At 40.5% G+C, this 22,194-nt stretch overlaps 2 protein-coding genes across 2 annotated transcripts in view; one reads left to right on the top strand and one right to left on the bottom strand.

Annotated features, from left to right (window-relative positions):
* Nucleotides 1-9,287, top strand: part of LOC103724095 (probable E3 ubiquitin-protein ligase ARI8) — a 29,040-nt gene extending 19,753 nt beyond the window's left edge. The window contains exons 7-16 of the mRNA XM_026800365.2: nt 64-152; nt 1,217-1,324; nt 1,413-1,503; nt 1,610-1,699; nt 5,201-5,248; nt 5,560-5,631; nt 5,725-5,824; nt 5,911-6,037; nt 8,639-8,914; nt 9,011-9,287. Of these exons, the coding sequence (XP_026656166.2) occupies nt 64-152; nt 1,217-1,324; nt 1,413-1,503; nt 1,610-1,699; nt 5,201-5,248; nt 5,560-5,631; nt 5,725-5,824; nt 5,911-6,037; nt 8,639-8,914; nt 9,011-9,071 (1,062 nt within the window). The 3' untranslated portion in view covers nt 9,072-9,287. The remainder of the gene's footprint in view (nt 1-63; nt 153-1,216; nt 1,325-1,412; nt 1,504-1,609; nt 1,700-5,200; nt 5,249-5,559; nt 5,632-5,724; nt 5,825-5,910; nt 6,038-8,638; nt 8,915-9,010) is intronic.
* A 1,277-nt stretch (nt 9,288-10,564) lies between these two features.
* On the bottom strand, nt 10,565-14,740 carry LOC103716121 (nicotinamidase 1-like). Its single transcript, XM_039133728.1, has 5 exons — nt 14,426-14,740; nt 13,511-13,694; nt 13,196-13,329; nt 12,824-13,009; nt 10,565-11,023 (listed from the first exon to the last, which is right to left on the bottom strand). The coding sequence occupies exons 1-5, from the start codon at nt 14,585-14,587 to the stop codon at nt 10,931-10,933; spliced, it is 759 nt and encodes a 252-aa protein (XP_038989656.1). The 5' UTR covers nt 14,588-14,740; the 3' UTR covers nt 10,565-10,930.
* Between the last annotated feature and the right edge of the window lie 7,454 nt (nt 14,741-22,194).

Here is a 22,194-nt window from a genome sequence, read left to right as displayed (position 1 = left end):
CCATAATGTTGTCTATTCTATGCTACCGCTTAACATTTTGAGTTGCTCAAATAAAACATGCAGTGTACTGAGGAAGCTCATCGGCCTGTGGACTGTGGCACAGTAGCAAAGTGGATATTAAAGAATAGTGCAGAGTCTGAAAACATGAACTGGTAGGGTACATGAAGATCATCATAATCGTCATCGTTATCATCATCATCATCATCATCTTCTTCTTCTTCTTCTTCTTCTTCTTCTTCATACCGGCCAGAATATGTTGTAATGTGCTTTACTGAAATGTTATGTTACTTCAAAGTTCAAACCTAAACTTATACGTTACGTTGTGATTGAATTATGCAATACTGTTACTAAGCTCTTGTCCATTGTGCAAATTTTGTGTGTACTATTATACGTCTGCTGTTGCTCTTACCGACCAGCGTGCGCTGATCCAAATATGCTGTGATGTCTACTATTACTGACCATTGATCCAACTATGCTATGATGTCTCTGCAGAGGTTTTCTGTTAAAACACAAATATGTATCATTTGATTTTGATAAAATTTGATAATTTGGCTTGTAAGATCACTCCTTTGTGCTAACGTTTTAAATTCTCTAGCAAATTATGTTCCGGTTGCTCAAGTATGATTTCTGTCCTTGCTGGTTTCTGATGATATCTTTTCACCATAATTTTCTTTCTGTAATAAATTAACATTCAATAGTTTTGGCAACTCTCGAGGCTATGATATAATTCATCATTTCAATGCTAAATTGTGCATTTTATGTGACTTTTGACTCTCTCACTTTTTTTGTTGTTGTGACATTTAAGAGAGTTTTTTAACACATATACCATGTCTTATATGCTCACAAAGTGTATTGTGTTTATGATCATTTTTCATATGATCAATTGATGTACATTGGTCTCCATGAAACTTATGTTTACACTTACATTAGATTTTAAGCTTTCTCCTACTCTTTTATATCAACTGACAAGTATGAGGTTGTGAAACTGAGTGCATACACATGTTTCAAATTCTCACTTTTGAGGCTTTCACTTTCTTTATGGGTGAAGAGTCCCCTTTTAGTTCCGCTTGAGGTCTGATTTTGCATTTTGGATTCTTGAACAATACTTCTTGTTTGCAGTATTACCAAGTATCTGATATTATTTCCAACAAATTTGCTATAATGTTTCAAATTTTTGCCTTTTTTATTCATATGAAGTGCTGATTTTGTTTTTCAGGATATTAGCTAATTCCAAGCCCTGTCCAAAGTGCAAGCGTCCCATTGAGAAAAACCAGGGGTGCATGCATATTACATGTACACCTCCTTGTAAATTTGAGTTTTGCTGGTAAGATCTTCAAATTGGCAATTTCAATGGTTTAAATTTTTCTTAGTTTCACTCTTTTTATTTTTAACTCTTTTAAATGTGATTGCAGGTTATGTCTTGGTGCATGGTCAGAACATGGGGAGAGGACTGGTGGTTTCTATGCTTGCAATCGTTATGAAGCAGCCAAACAGGAGGGGGTGGTATGCTTATCAATCACCAGTTTTATTTTCTCATTGCATAATAAACTGCATTTCCAATTCTTAAGGATGCTAAATATCACATTTGCCACTTCATAAATGGTTTCAGTATGATGAATCTGAAAGGAGGAGAGAAATGGCTAAAAACTCTCTTGAGAGATACACACATTATTATGAGCGATGGGCCACGAATCAGTCAGTACGTAACTTTCCAGATATTCTATCTTTTCCTTGGGCTAGTTTTAACATTTCTTTTCTTTGTATCTGGCATATTTCGGTCATTGATATTAATAAGCTGAGATTTATTGCTTGTATGCTAATTTATATCATGGTTGAAACTAGACCTGAGCATTCATTGGGTTGGGGTCTGTGTCCAATAATAATACAAACAGCCAACCTAAACCTGGCCCAATCGAGACTCAGGCTTGAAAATTGCAGCTTGAATCTGGCTTAGTGGAAAAGGAAAGGGTCTGAGTTTGACCTGACTCGACTTGTGTAAGTGCGGGCAAATCATGCATGGCTTGATGGCATGACTAGACCTAGGTAAGTGTGGATAAATCATGCTTGGCTTGACCTACCTGGATGGGCCAAACCTAAGCCCGATGTTATCGCTCCTAGAATAGGGTTTGACTGTTCTACCTAGTCTCAACCATGAGAGAGAGATAGAGCTAGAGAGGGATAAAGGATGGTGAGAGGAGAGAGGAAGGAGGAACAGAGAGAGAATAGAGAGGAGAAAGGAGGAAAGAATAGAGAGATAATAGAGAGGAGAGAGAAGCTTGGGGTGGGGGGTGGGGGGTGGGGGGGGGGAGACGAGAGGAGCTCGGCAGTTGGGACACTTGGTAGGGAGAGGAGCAGTACCTAACGTTGGGTTCTGTTAATGGTTGCTACTGAGTGGTGCCAGTGGTTATTGCTGAGAGGAGAGGGGGGCATCATCCAAAAGAGAAGGGAGGGGGACTGCTCAAGATTGGGATTCAGGTTTTAGAATTAGAGATCTAGATTTTAAGAATTTTTAGATTATCAAATATATGAGTTATATATTAATTTATATTAGGCTAGGCTAGGTTAAAATTTATGGAGCTCGAGCAACATTCTAATTTTAAGTTGGGCCTAAATCCTTGGCTCAGTTTCGGCTTGTCAGGACAAGAACCTTAGCCCGAGCCTAATAAAAATTGGCTGGGGTAGGATTGGCAGCATAGAACCATGCTAGGCCGGGTCGAGTTTCTCTGTGGCCCGGGCTCGGGCTTGAATTTTTTTTTTTTTTGGGTCAGGCTAGGGCCTAGGCCAAGAATCTTTTCTAGGTTCGTCCCAAGCCCAAACACGAGCATGACCTGAAACCCAATTAGGCAGGTTTGATCTATGCCCGACCACACGAAGAGAGAGCACCTCTTGTCGGGAAAAAATGATAAAGGGGAGGGAAATTAAGAGTAGGTCTGTTAACGAGCCGAGCTGCTCGGGCTTGGCTCGGGCTCGGCCCGGTAAAAGCTCGGCTCGAGCTCGGCTCGTTAGTCAAACAAGCCCGAGCCCAAAATGACGTCCGTTTAAACCCTAGCCTGAGCAGTTCACGAGCCCAAACGGAGCTCGTGACTTAACACGACTAAATGAGGGGGCGGCTTTGGGATCCGACGGTCGAGATCGCGCCACCGACGAAATCGTGGGCGGTCAGATCTGGATATCGCTACTTGGAAACCCTGCATCCAACGATTCCAACCCAGGGGCCAAAACCCTCCCTCTCGTTCACGTCCATGGCTCGCCCCTCCATTCTTGTTATCATCTCTCTCGTCCTCTCTGTTCTCCTCGTCCCCTGCGAAGCCCGATCTCGATCCACCTCCAAAACCGGCGGCGGCCTTTCATTATTAGAAAAGGAGGAAGTCACTGTCGTAAAGGAAGAAGAGGCGCAGCGGCGGACGGAGTGCAAAGGGCGGTGGATCCACATCCACGACCTCCCGCCGTGGTTCAACACCGACCTCCAATCCTGCAACGCCTTCTCCCTCTACGACGACGGCAACTTCTGCCCCTATCCCTATATCGCCAACCACGGCCTTGGTACCCGCACCCACAACCGCTCCTGGAGCTGGTACCGCATCGGCCCCACATGCTCGAGCCCTTCTTCCACCGCCGCCTCCTCGAGTACCCCTGCCTCACCCCCGTACTATGCCGCCCTCGACGCCCTCCCTTTGCTCTACCATCCGCCCCTTTTCAACTATAGCGCCCTTCACGGCTGCAACCTCGCTGACTTCCTTTGCCGCGACCGCCCCGCCATCTGGGGTCGGCGCGGCGGCCACGACCACTTCCTTGTCCTTGCTCGCCCCGCCTGGGATTTCTCCCAGGACCCCGATGCCGACCCCCCCCCGCTCTGGGGTACCTCCTTCCTCCACCTTCCCAACTTCCTGACCTCACCGTCCTCTCCCTCTGGGGTACCGAGCTCTGTATTGGGCTTGGGCTCGGGCTCGGGCTTGAGCTTGTAATTGAAACGAGCTTTACGAGCTCAAGTTTGAGCCTTTGCTTTGCCAAGCAAGCCTGAGCTCAAGCCCAATATAGAGCTCGGTACCGAGCCCAGGCCCGAGCCCGAGCTTCTGTGAAACGAGCCAAGTCCAAGCCTCCCAGGCTCGGGCTCGGCTCGGCTTGGCTTGTTAACAGGCTTAATTAAGAGATTGAGAGAGAGAAGGGGGAGGCAAGAGATTGACAGATGAGAGACATTGAGAGATCATGGGGGAGAGAAGGGGTGCTAGGGAGGGAGAGAGGGGGAAGAAAGGAGTGAGTGAGAGAGAGAGAGGAGAGAGATTGTGAGAGATAGGGAGTGCAGGGGAGGGAGAGAGAGAGAGAGGGGGGGAGAAGGGATGGTGCTATGGAGTGGGATGGAAAGAGTAGAAAGGAATGAAGTAGGGGGTGCTCAGGTCGGGCTTAGGCTAGGCTTTGTTGGGTTGGGCTTCAGATTGAGCCGAAGCTAGACCTGAATTGGTCTGAAAATTTTTTCAAGTTTGAACTTCAGGGCCAAGCTCGACCTGATTCTCCTGGAGATAGGCCCAAAGCCCAATTTGAAGCCAGCATTCTGAAAGGGCCTCAGCCTATCAGGCCCATTTCCAGCACTGGACTGCCCAACCTGGGCTAGACTCCCCTTGTTTTTTTGCCCAAGTCTAATGAAAGCCAACCCCAACAATTTGGGACAAGGGTCGGTGGTTATGATCAGACATTGAATGCGACACTTTGAAGTTGGTGAATGATGCTGTTGTCACTATTCCTTTCATTAAAACTTGAAAACTCTTAACTTTCAACCTTCACAGTTCTAGAGTTGTTACCTATTGGTTTACCTGATACCATATATAAGGACCTCCCTTCTTATCCACCTGGTGAAATTTTCTTCTTAAAAATGAAAATGATAACACTACTTGTTCTGGTTACATAGCCAATGTTTTTTGGTTCATTTTTTCAGTTTAATGTCTTTTGCACTGCATAAAGCGATGTGTTATTTAGCAGTTTACAAGGAATTTTTCTTCTTTGTTTGGTTTTGCTTGCATATGAGCGATTTTCGTTGATTCTGTTTTATATTTAATGTTTACTTTTGGTTTAGCTTATTAAATGTACTGCTATATATTTATAAGATGCACAGATGCATGTTTCTACTTCTGTATTGCTTAATTCATCTAATCTTCTGTTATTCAATTGCACTTTTCTCTGATTTTAACATTTCTGTTATTGGCAGTCAAGACAGAAGGCACTTGCAGATCTACATAGTATGCAAACTGAAAAGGTACATAACCTTGTTGCAGTTTTTCTGCTTCAACTTTTATTTCGGCATAGTAATGGTTTTGAAAAATTATTTGCATTTCTTAGTCAAGACAATGTGTATTTGGGGCTTAAGCATATAATGGACTATGCTAAACTGTTTATCTATCTAAAGAAAAGACATTCTATTTGAAGGCGTTTGAGAATGCTATAGCTACTAGCATGATCATGTTTGATGTTCAAGTCATTTACAATTTCTTTAATTTAGAAGAATGGTTCTTGCTGATCTTATTGTAAGGATTGCACCTTGTGACAGTCTCATTTAAAATTTGGCAGCTTGAGAAGTTGAGTGACAGACAAAGCCAACCTGAGTCCCAGCTCAAGTTCATAATAGAAGCCTGGTTACAGGTAGGCTTTAAATTAGTAATAATTTTTGAAGGGTGGCATTTATCATTTTACTTTAACCTTTTTTCCAAGTTGGTATGACATTTTGCTGTGCAGATTGTGGAATGTAGACGAGTATTAAAGTGGACATATGCATATGGATTTTACCTGCCTGAGCATGAGCATGCCAAAAGGCAATTCTTTGAATATTTGCAAGGTTCATAATTCTTTCTTTTGATAATCAGAGTTGGTTATTGAGTGTGTCCTGTTCATTCAAAGAATTGCCTGCCTTTGATTCTTTAGGTGAGGCTGAGTCTGGGTTAGAGCGGCTCCACCAATGTGCAGAAAAGGAGCTCCAAGTCTACCTTGATGCAGAAACTCCCATGAAGGAGTTTAATGACTTCCGTACAAAGCTTGCTGGGCTAACCAGGTAATTGCATCCAACGTGTTAGACAATGAATGTGGCTTTACGGTTGGTGTCCATGGCTTATCAAGACTTAATTCGTTAGTGCAACAGGAAAAGAAAGGTCTAGTTGATGAGTAACTTTGGTTCTTTTGAAGATATTGCCTCTACGTTATATATTGGTAATATATGAACTTTTTGTTTATCAGGTTACCACTAATTTAGTGGGCTAGATAGAAGTGAGATTTGGAACATTGCATAGTAAAAATTTTAGGAAATCAAAAGGGCCCTAGTACATGAAATGAGCTCCATTGGAATGATTATATGGAGACTGAGAGTGGTAGAACGAGGGTGGTTTGAAAATGAGCATATTTAGAGGGGGTGCTGGAGCTGACCAGTTGATAAAGTGATGGGAAGGCTGGCTAAGATGCAAGGACATGTACAGCAAGTAAGAGGGTTATTTTATGTGGAGTACAAGGAATAATGGAAAGATTAAGAAATTGTGGATTAAAAATATGATGGAGTTTTAAATCTCTTGAGAGGTATGAATGGTGTAGAATCGAGAACCTGGTTAGAAGTTTTCAGAAATGATTTCTTATGAGATGTTCCTTGTGGATATAATTTGCATAGAATCAACAAAGCTGATTCTAGTATTGTGGTAAGGCTCATTGTTTGTGGTTATTGGGCCAATTGACTAGAAGTATTTGTACACTTTTTGACCTAATGCTATCTGTCTTCTCTATTATTTTGTCAAATATTATTTTTGATTGTAAAGGCAGCATATCCCTGACCAGGTTCTGTAGATTGCATACAGTGTAGGAGTAGCTTAGCACTATTTCTTAGTTATCTTGGCCTTTTCTGAAAATTGTCTCTCTTCCACTACTCTTTTTGTTAACAAATGTTGATTCATTCCATAGAATTCAAGCTTTACAGCTGAGTCTCAGTAGCGATTTCTGCATAAATGTGACTTATAATGAGAAGTCAATGCATTTCTCTGTCAGCAATATATATAAAAAAGAAGAGGGTAATCATCTGTCTCATAATCTGCTCTCCCTTGTTCTTTAAGAATTATGGTGGGGGAAGCACTTGGGAAAACACTTCCAAGCATACTAATGCTTTGATCTGTTTCGTGCTTATGGGATATTAAAATGTCAGGTCTTTTTTTGTCCGGCAAGAAAATGTCTGAGGTCTTTCAAGGGTGACATCTAAACCACTATTAATTATGGTACCATTCTTTCTCAAAAAATGATGCCACAATACTCGGTAACAGCATATCTGGAATTTGGCACAGTTGTCATCTGCTGTGCTGATTGGAAGTTGTTACAGTGAGTTGCTGTTCGTACTGAAACTGATTTGATGCAGTCTTAAATCTTGTTCCTTTCTCATCTGTGAACTATTGTCAGTTGTTGTGTGAATGCTCGAGTGGCTTGACCCTAATTAACTTATTATTGATTAGTTCCCTTCTCTATGCAAAGAAGGTTCACCATGAAAGTAGACAAGTGACCTGTGTTAAGAACGCTCGATGATGGTTTTTTTGATTTGGTGAATGCTCTCTTTTATTAAAAAAGTTCACGTTTGTATGATGAGACAATGGAATTTGAAAAATAAATAGAATATGTTATATGTTAATGCACTAAAAAGATTGATGTTTGCTCAATTTATGTAATATCTGTTTAACTTACAACTAGAATCCCAAAACATAAGTTATTAGGGAAGGGGTCATACACAGATGTATATACCCATATACACAGATATACACAGATATAATATCTGCCTCAACACCTCTCCGTACATGTGGCCTGGACCATGCATGCGAAGGCATGAACAGGTCACAAACAACTCAGGAAGAGTCAATGATGACTCAAGTTCGAACTGCGAATGAGTCGACAAGAAAAGACTGATGAAAATAAACAGGTAAAATTGGCCTGAATGGAAATTAGGCCCAAAATCTTTGGTTCTAATAGCATGTTAACTTACTGTTAGACCCCAAAAGCTTAAACTATTAGCAATCGGATCAATAATGTATATCAGGTCGATAGCGAAGGAATTCCTTCTCAAACTTCTAATGCAATTTTATTATTAGAATGTTTTATTTGTTATTCTGTGTTATAAGCAATACAATTACCCATGCTTTGACCTGTTGCTTGGATATCAGTCCTAGGTATGATTTATTTGCTTCTTCAACCTTTTTTTTTTTGTCCCCTTTTTCATCATTAGTTGGAATAAGTTGAAAAATCAGTGCAGCACAGAATCTCTAATGCTACTGTAGACACATCACTTGGTCAAGCATCATAGGCGAAACTTGGATAAGTGAAGCCCATCTTTGTGATACGGAAGTTTTTCACAGATGAACTCGTCATCTCTCTGACTTCAATGATGATCTAGGGAGGGACAAGGAAACTATTTGAAAAAAGAGGATTGTTTCTATTAGTGCAGGGTCTTTTATGAAAGGAAAGCTTTCTGTGCAGACCAATCCTCAAATCTTGTGTCGCGTGCTTGTCACTCGAGTCTGGATTGCACCTAGTACTTGCTGGATGTCCCCTCATTCATATTTCTGTATTTTTTTCTCATAATTTCTTTGGCATGAAATCTTACATTACCCTTGCCTTGTGGGACATTTCCTGACAGTGTAACTCGAAACTATTTTGAGAACCTTGTTCGAGCCCTGGAGACTGGCTTGAATGATGTAGGCTCTACAAATAGCCAGGCTACATGCAGCAAGACTTCGAGCTCCAAGACCCTGGGAGGCAAGAGTAAGAGCGGAAAGATAAAGGCAGCTGGGACCAGCTCTAGATCTGGCGGTCCTAATCGCAGCTTGGATGAAAGCAATCTCTGGTCCTGTGATCAGTGCACCTATGCCAACCCCAGGTCCACCAACACATGCCAGATGTGTGAGCATCGCCGGTAGGCCATGCAGAGCTATCTCCTGCATCCAGATGGCATTTTATCTGTAAAAATCCTCTTCCCTTAACCTGTTCCACTGGCCTGACTTCTTGGTAGAATCATGTTCCATGATGCCGGCAAGAATGTATTTTTAATCGCCTCCTACGTTGAGTGCTAGGGGAAGTGGAATAAAAAGGAAAGGGAAAACAACAGAAAGGAAGGAAGCAAGAAGTTGCCTCTTCATGTAGTGTTCTGTTGTTGATTAGAGGCAAGTGAAACATCAGCTCATTATCTGTATATATATTTGTCTCATTATGTGCTTCCCTTGCTTAATTTAATCGAAGTTCATCACAGCAGATTATGCCTCTAATTTCATCCATGATCTGAATCAATATATGAACCAGTATTTTAGTGGAACTTCAGGTAATTTTGGCTCTTATATGGATGCGGCATGGTTCAGGTAATGAGATGGTAATCTTTGTTGGCTGTTGTGCTGGGTCATGCATTTGAGAGGCCACCATCGATAACTTTCTTTTTGCATTTCCTGTGGTTGGTGGCTGCCTTCATCACCAACCATTTACTGATGTACTGGAAAGTGATATCTATCCTTCTACTCCATGCGTGCTTGCAGAGCAACTTTAGAGCTAGAATTGGAGCTGGATATGATTTTCTCGAGAGTTGTAATCCAAGAGGAAATTAAATGCGCGAAACAAAATGGTGACTGGTAGTAGTTAGTCGCAGGCGTTAGTTGATTCTGAAATTGTAACAGTAATGGGATGCAGAGATTTGTATCCATGCCAGAAGTTCTTGCTCTCTCCTCCCTAAAACCCTAACATAACCCTTAGAAATTCCTCGCACTCTTGGTTCTTGTCATTTGGAACACCTTCGCATGGAAGCTAACTTCTTTCAAGGAAAAAGCTTTGGAGGAATCAAGGAGCTGGATCTTCCTTGAGACAACTGGTCCAGGCGAATTCCAGAATTCCTCAGGTCTTTCAGCTCTTTGCAGTATCTAAATCTGTCATTCAATGATCTCAAAGGCGAAGTGCCAAAGGGTGGTGTCTTTGGGAATTCAAAGTGGAACTTTTGTCCAGGAGGTTTTATGGAGGTGATCGTAAGTTGCTACTACCACCATGCTCTGTACAGGCTTCCAAAAGGAATCTATTCAAGATAATAATAATACTTGCAAGTGCTGCAGCAATCATATCCTTGTGTTCTCTGGTAATTCTCTTGCAACCGAGAAATGAACGTGAAAACTCGCCGAAGGGGATGCATATAGAGCTATTGAATACTTCTGCTAGGAAAGAAGCCTACAAATGCCATGTTTAAAGATGTTCCAGTATAGACCTTAATAAGTTCGTCGAGATGGCTATCCAGAAAGAGGTATATAGAATTTGGATCCACAGATTCTGCAAGATGCAGTTGAAGAAGTTGATAGCAATATTGGAAATGAAAATTTTGCTAGGATGAGACTCGGGAATTGCATAATTTCATCGACTAAAATTGGTCTCCTGTGCTCAAACAAATCTCCACCAGCCCCTCCATCAGCATAATATAAGCTCAGGTACAGGAAACCTTGCGTCCGAACAAAAAACAAATGCACCATGGGAAGTTCAATGACTCGCCTCCAAAATGACGAACACTGAAATGCCAGCATTTTCAAATGCATATAACTAGAAACATACCATCAAGAAGTTCAGTTGATAACATATGATGACTTTATTTACATTGAGTTCTTATTCATTTAAAACAAGCCCTTTGCTGCTTCCCTTCGCTAAGGGGTGATCCCTCTGCAGCATTTGTGGCTTTCAGTCATCAAGAGGAAATTGAGAAAAACCACTCACATATTGCAGTATAATACCTTTAAACATGGACTATGGCCATATAAAGGGAAAAATGTCAGCATAACAATCCCACTGTACATAACAGGCCCAATTTATGCTGAATGTCAGATGCAACTCCAGCAAGAACCTAATGAACATGGTAACTTAACACTACGAGAAGTCGGAAGTGCTGTCCTCATTAAGCGGTGTGCCCATGTCATGCATCCTCTGATGAACCAAGGGATACTCTGTGCACTACCTTGGCTCCCCTTCCCTTCGCCATGTAAAGTCCTATGTGATGGAGCAGCTCCTGGAGACAAATTGAAAAATAAATTTAAAACTTCTATGGTATCCAAAATCGTTATGTGCATTTAAGTGTCAACCCAACTAAATTAATTTAACTTGCTGAATGCTAGATATCCCATTCCTATTCCAATACATTGAAGGCAAAAAGTGCACTTCTCTGGAAACATGAAGAGGATGGAGGAGGTCATGGAATCCAATGGACCTCTCTTACCCAGATAACTTTTATTTTAAAGGAAAATCTGAATAATTTTTTTGAGCATATCTTTCTCCAGATAGCTAAATAGTCATTTATTTATTAGGTAGAAGGATCAATTACGACATAACAGTAGGACTAGTGTCCCTTATCAGGGAACAGATATATCGAGAAGAAAACTCATTAGATTTAAAACACAAAGCTAGAATTCTCTTCCTGTACTTTACCAAGGATAAGCATTGATTGTTTTTTCTAATAACTAACTTATGAGATACTAATTTGTAGGTCAAAGGTTCATAATACCTGTGCTATACTGAGAATGAGTATGTATTATAATTTGTAGGTAAAGTGTCCATAATACACAGAAAGAAGGCACAGCTCATCAATTTACCCGAGTTATTTATCAGGACCATCAGGTGCACAAGTATAGATAATCAGTTAGCTTTTGCTACTGAATGGAATTTCTGTAGCAATTATGCAATTGATCATTGCCACAAAGCAGTCAGCTTTTTGCAATACATGCTAGACCAGCAGCATTCAAAGATCTGACAAAGGGTTCAATATTGTATTTCAGAGCATTTGTCCAGATAAAGTGTTGCACTTGAGGTAGGAAGCAATCATGGTGGTTAACAATGCAACACAAAATTAGCATGTGGCTTCGTACATCTCTTGTTGAGAAGGAAATTGCATGCTTCGTACAAGGCATGACAGTATCGGTGTAGATGATTGGTGTCAAGAACCTCTTATTTTTTGTTCCACAGTTTTCACTGTCTAAAATTTCTGAGAATATGACCATTGACAAGGGCAAATCATAGAAGTTGCAGCATTCCAAATATGCAAGTGGGGTAAAGACAAAAAAATATTGAAATTAGCACATAAAGAAGAAGCATTGGGACAATCCTTTCTTCCTTCAATATGTCAATAAAGTGGGTTGTATTTTCTTGGGCCTCATTTTACCTTCACCAAAAGCACACCTCACAGAAAAGGAAATGGTGGAGCCAGGTGAGGCATAATTAGGGAGGGCACATTTGTAGCAAATCCAAGACAATAAACAGCATATAGTTTAGCTCTGTATTTACATAATTGACCACCAAGAATTACAAATCCACATACATTAATTGGCATGGGTACATAAACACAGACTTATGAATCCATATATGCATGAATGTGCAGATATACATACTAGATATGAGCTTATCTTTTACTTTTTCACCTTTCCTCCATAGAAAAGGAAGGGAAAAGGAAAAAGCAAGTTCACATGGGTATAAATAAATTGTTCTTTGTTTCTATGGAATTACATGGTATCATTCGAAACGAAATAGAAGAACACTCCAATTTTTGTTCACAGTACCAAGGAAATTTTCCTTTCATGATCAATTCCAGCAAATAAGTATGCGACAAAAAAAAAAAAAATCCAACATTTCTTCCATTAGTTGTAATTGTAATCACTAGTTTCTCTTGGCAATTCTTACAATCAATGAAAATAAACATTGGATTAATCAGCTACCAATATGGAAAAGAAGCCTATCTACAGAAATTTTTAGTGGCTTTGAAAGCATAACACCTATTGCATATAATAGAGAAGCAAAAAGAACAGTCAGAAATTCAAACCTGTGGATGGGCTAAAGCTCCTTCGATATTTCTAGAGACACGAATAGGGAGGTCATATGTAGCACATCCACGTGAATACACTACAACATCTTCCAGTGGTGGCACCTGGCCAATATTTCTAGCACTCAATATGGAACAGACAAAGTCTAAAACACAAATATCAGTGCATATTCCTACAACCAAAACCTGCACCAAATAATAGCTAATTAGTAACAATATTACTATCTCCATTTACTCTCCAATGACGTAAAGTAAAAGAATGTATGTGAAAATGTCTAAACAGAGGACCTATCAAGTTCATTCAATAAGGAATGTATTAAGATCTTAACTCAAAATGAATTAGTTTCACTATCAGAAATAAGAATAACTTACAACTTTAATTTCATTCCTTTTCACCCAATCAGCAAATGTATTCGAGCCATCCTTCTCCATTGAACCAAGGTAACCATCTATGCAATTTTTGCATCTAATGGTCGCATTTGGATCATTCTCCAACCACTGTAAAGCTGCAGATCACGAAAACGCAGCATGATACGATCTCATAATTGTTACAGAAGCTTAAAAAAGTAGACTGCCAAATAATGAACAAAATTTCAAATTTTTGATCTAAAACATAGAACTAATAAGGGAAGGATGAATCCTAGCTTAACAACAGAAAAGTATGATAAAAGGGGGTAGGTGTTGTACCTGGAACCAATTTCTCTTCACCTGAACCAATTATACAATGAGGTGGGTATGGATGTTCAGGTTTATCAGGATAGTGGGTGTCCAGAAAAGCATAAACGGGCCAGTTTCTATCACAGAACACCTTGGCAAGCTTTGCAGCCTCCTCCACCATGGTGGCTATCTGCTTGTTAGGCTCAACTGGAGCCTGCGACCGCAAAATATATATTTAAATGGAAAAATAAAGAAAAATACATGGTCCAGGACATGCAGAAACTGCAGAATAGAGGGAACATGATATCCAACAAGAAAAAAAATTAGCTTCATTATGATTATAAAATCTATCTTCTTGAATAAAAAATTCTGGCTATATATGAACCCAGTTCAGCAGGATAATATTTGATGATCTAAAACAATCACAAAGTGAGGACAAAAAACTGCAAACAGGGGATCACTGAGAGATAAGAAGACTAACAAACTAAATGACTAGAGTATTACATCATGCTCATCAAGAGATGTCAAAGGACATCAAAAAAAAAAAATCTTTAATAAATTGGGTGGCTTTCGCCTCCCTTTGATCAAGAAAATAAAAAATATCAAACAGAGAGAGCGAGAGATAAGAAGACTAACATACATCTATTTCCTTGAAAATCCAAACACCAAACTCAGCAAAATTAACCAAGATCCAACACCAGAATCACAAAAGGATACAAACTTTATGACCAACAACACAAAAGCACTGAGAAAACATCAAACATCTTGCGGGTCCAAAGATTAGACTTTCTCAGAATTTGGCCTCAAACTATCAAAGGAAGACATAGACCAGAGCAAAATCACAACTTTCGATCAACAACGACTCAAAGCTCAATGGAAACCGATCAAAACCAGCAGCAGAATCAAAGAGAAAGCAGTACAAGAAGGGGAGCAATGGAGGCATACGAGATTGCCAGCGCCAACGGTGCAGAAGCCATTGACAATGTCGACGAGGACGAGGCCGACGGCCCTCCCAGAAGCGATCTCCGATGTGAGGACGAGATCTCCGTCGTCCTCCAAGGGTATCTCGGTCTTCAAGGCATCCAACGCCGTCGCCTCCGACCCCATGAGATCTCTCTCCTTCGCCGACCAAACCACCGACAGGTCCAATCTAAGGACTTGAATCAGATCCCAAATTAGATATCCCTCCCTCCCTCCTTCGCTGCCTGGTCTCCTCGCGGTTGTTTATGGGAGGCACGAGAGAGTTGGGATCCTGTCACCGCCGTGTGGGTCCTGACACCACCTTCCAAAAGAGTGCTCTATACCTATATAGCCAAGGAATTTTTATAAATCAGTAGCCTTTGATGTAACAAATTTTACCAAAAAATTATTCACCATTACAAGGATTATTATAGTTATTGTTTGTAGCAAGGCAGCTTCTCAGTGTTCCTTCTTTTTTTTTATATATATACTTTTTGAGATGATATGAGGAAGGCAATGCCTTGGTTAACAACTGCTACAAAGTTTTGAACTTTGGTGGAACCCTTTGGTAAGTCCTTAGAGAAGATGCCTGGGCCAAAAAAAAAAATATTTTAGTATTTTTCTGATAAAAAACTAGAATTCTAATGACATAATATGTCAAAAAATGAGATTGGCCTTTTCTTGTTTGGTATGTCTTTTGTTCTAGGGTTAAGAAGGATATTAATCTTTTTTTTTTTTTGTGCGCTTTCCCCTAGTGCATTTGGAATATTTTTTTGATTCAGCTTAGTTCTGGTTCTCTATGGAATGATCTAATTGTGTTCTAAACAACTCGGAATGACTCTTCTCAGAGAGAATTTCATTTCGGTTGGACAACTTTGTTAGTGTCTATCTGTTGATAATATTTCTGCTATTTGTTTTCATTTCTACTTGCTCTTTGGATTAACATTTTCATTTTTTTTACTTTTGACTTCTATCCTCTCTCAACTTTGAGTACGTACTCTCTTTTTACCCTTACATTTATCTAATGAAAGTGATTCGGCCTTGGCCTAATCCTTGTTTCAAAATAAAAGTTATTATTTATCTAGAATTACTTAGCTGAGATTAATTTGGATTAAAGTGGTGATAATTATAATGATTGCTATCATAAAAGACAATACTGATCAATGATATCAAAATAACAGTTGACATCACAATAATGCCCATTGCTGATAACAGTGAAATAATGATCTCTGTATATATTTGATATTAATATATAGTATTGCGGGTCCCTCCAAAATCATTGTTGCAATTGTTGTAACATTTTGTGAGAAGAACAGTCGTTATAACATTATCATAGTTATATTTCTAATGCATGGCATGGATAGCTATGATTCGTATCTCAGCATAATTTTATTATTTATCTTATTTGACAATGCATTCTGATTCTTATTTATCTGGTTCTCTATGCCGTGACTCATGCACTCAAATTTGCATGCTTACCGGATAATCAAAGAACTTCCCTTTTTTTGTATGCGTCAGGCGACATCATTTTTAATTGCGCAAGTGATTAAATCTTCTCGGCCTCCATTTGCTTGATGGATGCTCTGCTTGAGCTTGTCATTGATAATAGAGTATTTGGAGTTTTTGAAAATAAAGTTTTGAGAAATAAAATTTTTATACAAATTTTTTGCTCTTGGGCATCTAAATTTCTAATTTTTTTTGAAATTTTAAGGTAAGTTTTGGTAACCGATTTAAAAAAAATATTTTTAGTACACAAAAATAAAAAATATTATATAGTATTATATAGTAAAATATTATAAATATAGTATTATATATTATATTAAAATATTATTATATAGTAATATAATATAATATAATGTTATTATAATAGAGTATGATATAATGCTATTATAATAGAGTATAATATAATATTGTATACTGTAGGTTCCGAGATTATACTCACGGCGAATGGGCATATCCCGAATAGGATCCAACTATGGTGGGATTCGAAGTCAACAGAAAATGGGCCCTACGAATTGACAGTTGATGAAGATCAATGGATTCTGTCTTCGCGGATGAGCGTGAGATACCCACCTCTCTGGTCTCCGGCCTTCTGGCATCCAGAATCCATCACCAGGAAGGTGATGGGACGCAGAAGCATGGAAGTCGCTGTGGAGCCCACCTCCGTAGAAAATAAGAGTAATGAAGGGGTAAAGCACCCAAGGCTTGAAGATTCCAATTTTAGGGTCGCATTTTAAATAATAAGGGTAAAGGGAGACAACATGAGAATAATTCTACTTTTTACCAACCCATAAGAACTTAAAGACACCTATCCGTAACACATGGGTTCAATTCCCACTTTTCTTCATTCATGGCACGAACCTTCTTTATGTTTTCGAGAAGAATTCTATAGCTTTTCTCTTTGTCAATCCTTCTATCTTTATTGATATAAAGGAGTGCGTTTCATTGTTCGGAATGTTGAAAATCCACCAGCTAAGAGTTAGCATTCGTTTTTTTTTTTTTTTTGTGGGCCAGCAATGGAGTTAAATTTGAATTCTTGAAATAGTTTCGGGGAAGACAAAGCAGTACTCTCCTTTTATACATTCTCTCAGAAGGAGAACATAGCACCGTAGGTTATAAGTTTTGTTTATTTTCTGTTCCTTCTTGACAAGATTTTCATCTAGGCCACGATTTTGGTTTGTCTCAACATTGGGTACTTTCTAACACAAGTTATCGACATTTTGATGGGAATATTGGATCCCTTTGCTCTCGGAAGTCGCCGAACTGGGTAGATCACAGAAGAAGAAAAGAAAAGAAATAAACTTGAATGGAAATAAAGCAACAGGAGAAAAACACACAATATACGTGGTTCACCCATCCGGGCTACGTCCACGGAAGAACAGCGAGGAAAATGTTTCCATTAAGCAAAGATGAAGATACAAGTATTTTTATTGGGCAAACCAAAGAACCTCCCTTTCTCAAGAAAAGAAAACCCTAGTTCTTCTTATGGTTTACGCACACCTTAGGTCTCCTAAAAGAGGCCTATTTATAGGTTCTTTGCCCTCGATAAAAAACTCTTCCACGAAACTTACCCCAAAATCAACTTTCAGTCAAAAACCCGCCATCTAGAGTCGACTCGCACAGTCCTCGAGTCGACTCGCGCAATTTCTCGAGTCGACTCGCGCAGTTCTCGAGTCGACTCGAGCTGGCACCGAAAACAGCATGCTTCTGTCTTCATTGAGAGAGTCGGCTCTCTCAGTCTGGAGTCGACTCGTATCTTCCATGAGTCGACTCCCAGATCTTAGGAGTCGACTCTTCCATCTGGAACTAAGTTTCTTCACTGAAACATGAGCCAAACTCAACCAAATCAGAGCCAAGAGTTTCTCAGAAGTTTGTTATCACCTCCATACACAACAATCTCCACCTTGATGACAAACTCACATCCATCGCCATTCTCCAGACCAAATCATCACCTCGTCATGTCGCCTAGAGAAGCTAGAAACCATTCCAACTTCTCTACTTGCATAGGCTTTGTCAATATGTCTGCGAGATTGTCCTTGGTTCCAATCTTTATCACTCTTACCTTGTCATCCTCGATGACTTCACGTACATAGTGATATTGGACCCCAATGTGTTTGGTCCTCTTGTGATACACAGGATTCTTCGCCAAACAAATAGCACTCATGCTATCGCAAAACAACTCCATGGGCTGAGACTTCAGTCCAATCTCACTCATCAATCCCTGCAACCATACTACTTCTTTACAAGCTTCCATCAACGCCATATACTCCGCCTCAGTCGTAGATAAAGCAACTGTCGACTGTAGCTTCGACATCCAACTCACTGGGCCACCAGCATAACAAAATAGATATCCTGTCGTCGATCTCCTCTTATCAAGATCATCCGCAAAATTTGCATCAACATACCCATTCATCACTCTCGGTCCTCGGCCAAAAGTAATAGAGTAATCCATAATATTTCTCAGATAACGAAGCACCCACTTTGCCGCTTCCCAGTGTGTCTTTCTAGGATTTGCCATGTACCGACTGAGCACACCAACCGCATAGGCAATGTTCGGCCTAGTGCATATCATGGCAAACATTAGGCTTCCAACCAGACTAGCATAAGGAAACCGCTCCATTTGCTTCCGCTCTTCCTCTGATGTTGGACACTCTTCAGAAGACAACCTGAACTGTACCGCCAATGGAGACTTCACCGGCTTCGATTTGTCCATGCCAAATCTACAGAGCACTTTCTCCACAAAACCCTTCTGTGTGAGTGATAGAGTACCCTTTTTTCGGTCACGCCGAATTTCTATCCCGAGTATCTGACGTGCTGCCCCGAGATCTTTCATTTCGAAAGCCATGCTCAAGTGCCCTTTGAGCTCATCAATCTTTGCCTTGTCTTTTCCAACTAGAGGTGATCACGGGCCTTCTGGCCCGCCCGACCCGCCCAGCCCGGCCCGAAATTTTTCGGGCTTGGGCATTGAAAAAGAGCCCATTGGTCGGGCCTGGGCAGGAAAAATGGCCCGATCAAAACAATCGGGCCGGGCCTGGAAATTTTTAAAAATGGCCCGGTTCAGCCCGGCCCGACTATAAAACAGTAAAATATAATATATTAAAAAATATTAAAAAACAAAACTAAAGCCCTAATCCCTAAACCCCCCTCCCCCTTCCCTCGTTGAGACCCCCCCCCCTTTCCCTCACTGAGTGCCGCCGCCCCCCTTCCCTCGCCTGAGAGCACCCCTTCCCTCGCGGAGAACCACCGCCCCCTGTAGCCGGTTTCCGCCGGTTTCCCTGTAGCCGCCGCCTCCTCTCGGTTTTCGCCGGTGTCGTCGCCGCCGCCTCCTCTCGGTGTCCTTCTCCCCCGGACGGCAACCTCCGCGGCTCCGGTCACCGACTCACAGTCGCCGGTAAGATTTTTCTCCTCCTCCCCCCCCTTTCCCTCACTGAGTGCCGCCGCCCCCCTTCCCTCGCGGAGAACCACCGCCCCCTGTAGCCGGTTTCCGCCGGTTTCCCTGTAGCCGCCGCCTCCTCTCGGTTTCCGCCGGTGTCGTCGCCGCCGCCTCCTCTCGGTGTCCTTCTCCCCCGGACGGAGGTGGGACTCTGGAGCTTCCCCATCGGGCCGGTTTTTTAGGTTTCCGCCCTCGTCATTCGTCTCCTTCGAGATTTCTCCCGTTCCCTACGCTTTTAGGGTTTCCTCTGCCTCCCCCTTTCCATCCTACGCTTTTTCTCCCGTTCCCTACGCTTTTAGGGTTTCCTCTGCCGCACGTCTCGTCTTCTTGGAACGATCTATCAGACCCGTACGGACGCCGGCGGAGTTCGGCGTCGCTCCCACCTGCGGCGATCCCAGATCCCGAGATTTGGATCACTAGAAATTTCTGTTGCTGGCCGGGTTGTTCTTGATCGTCTCTGCTCGTATTGGGTTTGGTTTTGGCTGCGTTCCGTAAGTCTCGGCCCGCCGTTTCTTGGTTCGCTTTTGAATTTTCTTCGGCTCTGGGCTTTATTAGATTTATATTTGTCTGTTTTTTCTCGAGGAAATCTGCATTGGAGTTGAATCAAGAGTTGTCAGTTGGTCGCAGAACGTCAAAAAGTTTTAACTTTTGATGGTTATGTGTTCTGTGATATTTAATTTATTTATTTTGATGCGAGTTAGGGCGTTTGTTTCTTGTTTTTTCTATCTGCTGCGGAAAATCTTTGTTTGTGTAGGTTCTTGATGTTGGCATATATTTCCTTTCTAAGATTGATGGATTGAACTGGCTTTATTTTTATTATGATAAATGCTACTATCCCAACTTCCAAGTAATGAAGGGATGGTTTGTTCATTGTTGATAGGATAATTCTTATGAACTAAATTTTTTGTATAATTAGTTGTATAATTTTTTGATAGGCTTATGTCAATGGCAAGCGAAAGTTCACCTATTCCTGTGGCGGATAATGAGCATGAGGATTGTTATGTCAAGGATGGTAAAGCAAAATCAAAGGTATGGATGCACATGGTCAAGCTTCCAACTGAAGATAAGGACATATTGAAAGCACAATGCAAGTATTGCAAGGAGATTTTTTCAGCTGCTTCTAAGAATGGTACGTCTCATATATGGCGCCACTTAAAAAGATGTTCTAAACGTTTTCATCATGACATAAGGAATTATACTATTTCAACTGAAACCACAACTTCTGGAAGCACATCTTTGCATTTGAAAAATCCCAAGTTTGATCAGGAAGAAGTTCGTAGAGCTATTTGTATGTTTATTGTTGCTGGTGCACATCCTTTCAGAACTTGTGAGGAACCTGGTTTTAAATATATGGTATCTGTTATGTGTCCTCAATACAAAACCATGAGTAGGCATACTATTAGGAGAGATGCATTGAAATATTACATGGATGAAATGAAGGTTGTGAAGGAGGAGTTAGCACAAGCACCGGGGAGAATCTGTTTGACTTCTGATAATTGGAAAAATGATTACACACAAGATGAATATATTTGCATCACAGCACATTGGATTGACAATAGTTGGAAGTTGCAAAAAAGAATAATTAGATTTGCAGCCTTAACCCCCCCTTTTGATGGGCTTTCTATTGCTGATGAGGTCGCTTTATGCTTGGCTCAATGGAAAATTGATAGTAAGGTTTTTACCTTGACATTGGATAATGCATCTTATAATAATACCATGGCTACTTCTCTCAAGATTCGTCTTCTTGCAAATAAATCTCTCTTGCATGGTGGTGATTTTTTTCAAATTCGTTGTTGCTGCCATATTATAAATCTTATTGTGCAAGCTGGTCTGAATCTCATTGATGGTGTTGTTTGTAAAATTAGAAATGTGGCCAAGCATTTGAAAAATTCAGTTCCAAAGAAGAAGAAGTTTTATGAAATTGCTGAACAAAGTTTTCATTTGAATACCAGAAAAAGATTGCGTTCTGATTGTTGTGTTAGATGGAATTCTACTTTTATAATGCTGGACCGTGCTATTTATTTCAAGGCAGTTTTAGATCACTGGGGACATCGTGATAGAGAATTTGGAATCTTTGCACTTTCTGAAGAAGAGTGGGAAAAAATAACTATTCTTCATAAGTTTTTGAAAGTGTTTTATGATGTGACTAATCAGTTTTCTGCTAGTAAGCATCCAACAGCAAATATTTATTTTAGGGGGGTGTGGGAGATTCATAGAAAATTGATAGAGACTGCTAATGGCCCATATGATTTTATGGTTGATATGGTTAGAGAGATGCAAGTTAAATTTAACAAGTATTGGTCTGAGTATAGTTTGATCTTATCTTGTGCTACAGTTTTGGATCCCCGTTGCAAGTTAGAGTTAGTTGAATATTGTTATTCTAAACTTTATGGGGAGATTAGTGCAAGGGAGATGGTTCAGAATATTAAGAATACTTTGTATGATTTATTTGAGGAGTATATGCTGCGTTCAACTTCAGTCTTTTCTCCCAAGATTGGAACTTCTAGTGGCAGTGATGTTGGTAACCATGATGCACATAGTTTTGAAGATTATGAATTATTTTTGAGTAAAAAACAAAAGCATGATCATGGGAAGTCACAATTAGATCTTTACTTGGAGGAGCAAAATCTTGGGCTGCACATCGATTTGGATATTCTAGCATATTGGAGAGATGCCTCAGGTCGTTTTCCCGAGCTTGCATCGATGGCTCGTGATATTTTGGCCATTTCCATATCAACGGTCCCTTCAGAGTCTGCCTTCAGTATGGGTAAAAAGTTGATAAATCCTTGGCGAAACTCACTTTCACCAAAGACAATTCAAG

The sequence above is a fragment of the Phoenix dactylifera genome, chromosome 14, assembly GCF_009389715.1.
Source record: "Phoenix dactylifera cultivar Barhee BC4 chromosome 14, palm_55x_up_171113_PBpolish2nd_filt_p, whole genome shotgun sequence".
In the NCBI taxonomy this organism is placed as follows: Eukaryota; Viridiplantae; Streptophyta; class Magnoliopsida; order Arecales; family Arecaceae; genus Phoenix; species Phoenix dactylifera.
This window is presented reverse-complemented; position numbering and strand designations above follow the sequence as displayed.

Excerpts from the sequence above, each read along its gene's own strand:
- LOC103716121 (XM_039133728.1), bottom strand. The coding sequence starts at position 14,587 with ATGGGGTCGGAGGCGACGGCGTTGGATGCCTTGAAGACCGAGATACCC. Across the intron at positions 13,010-13,195 it reads AAAGGAATGAAATTAAAGTT|GTTTTGGTTGTAGGAATATG; the intron begins GTAAGTTATTCT and ends TATTTGGTGCAG. Across the intron at positions 11,024-12,823 it reads GAGCTTTAGCCCATCCACAG|GAGCTGCTCCATCACATAGG; the intron begins GTTTGAATTTCT and ends ATTTGTCTCCAG.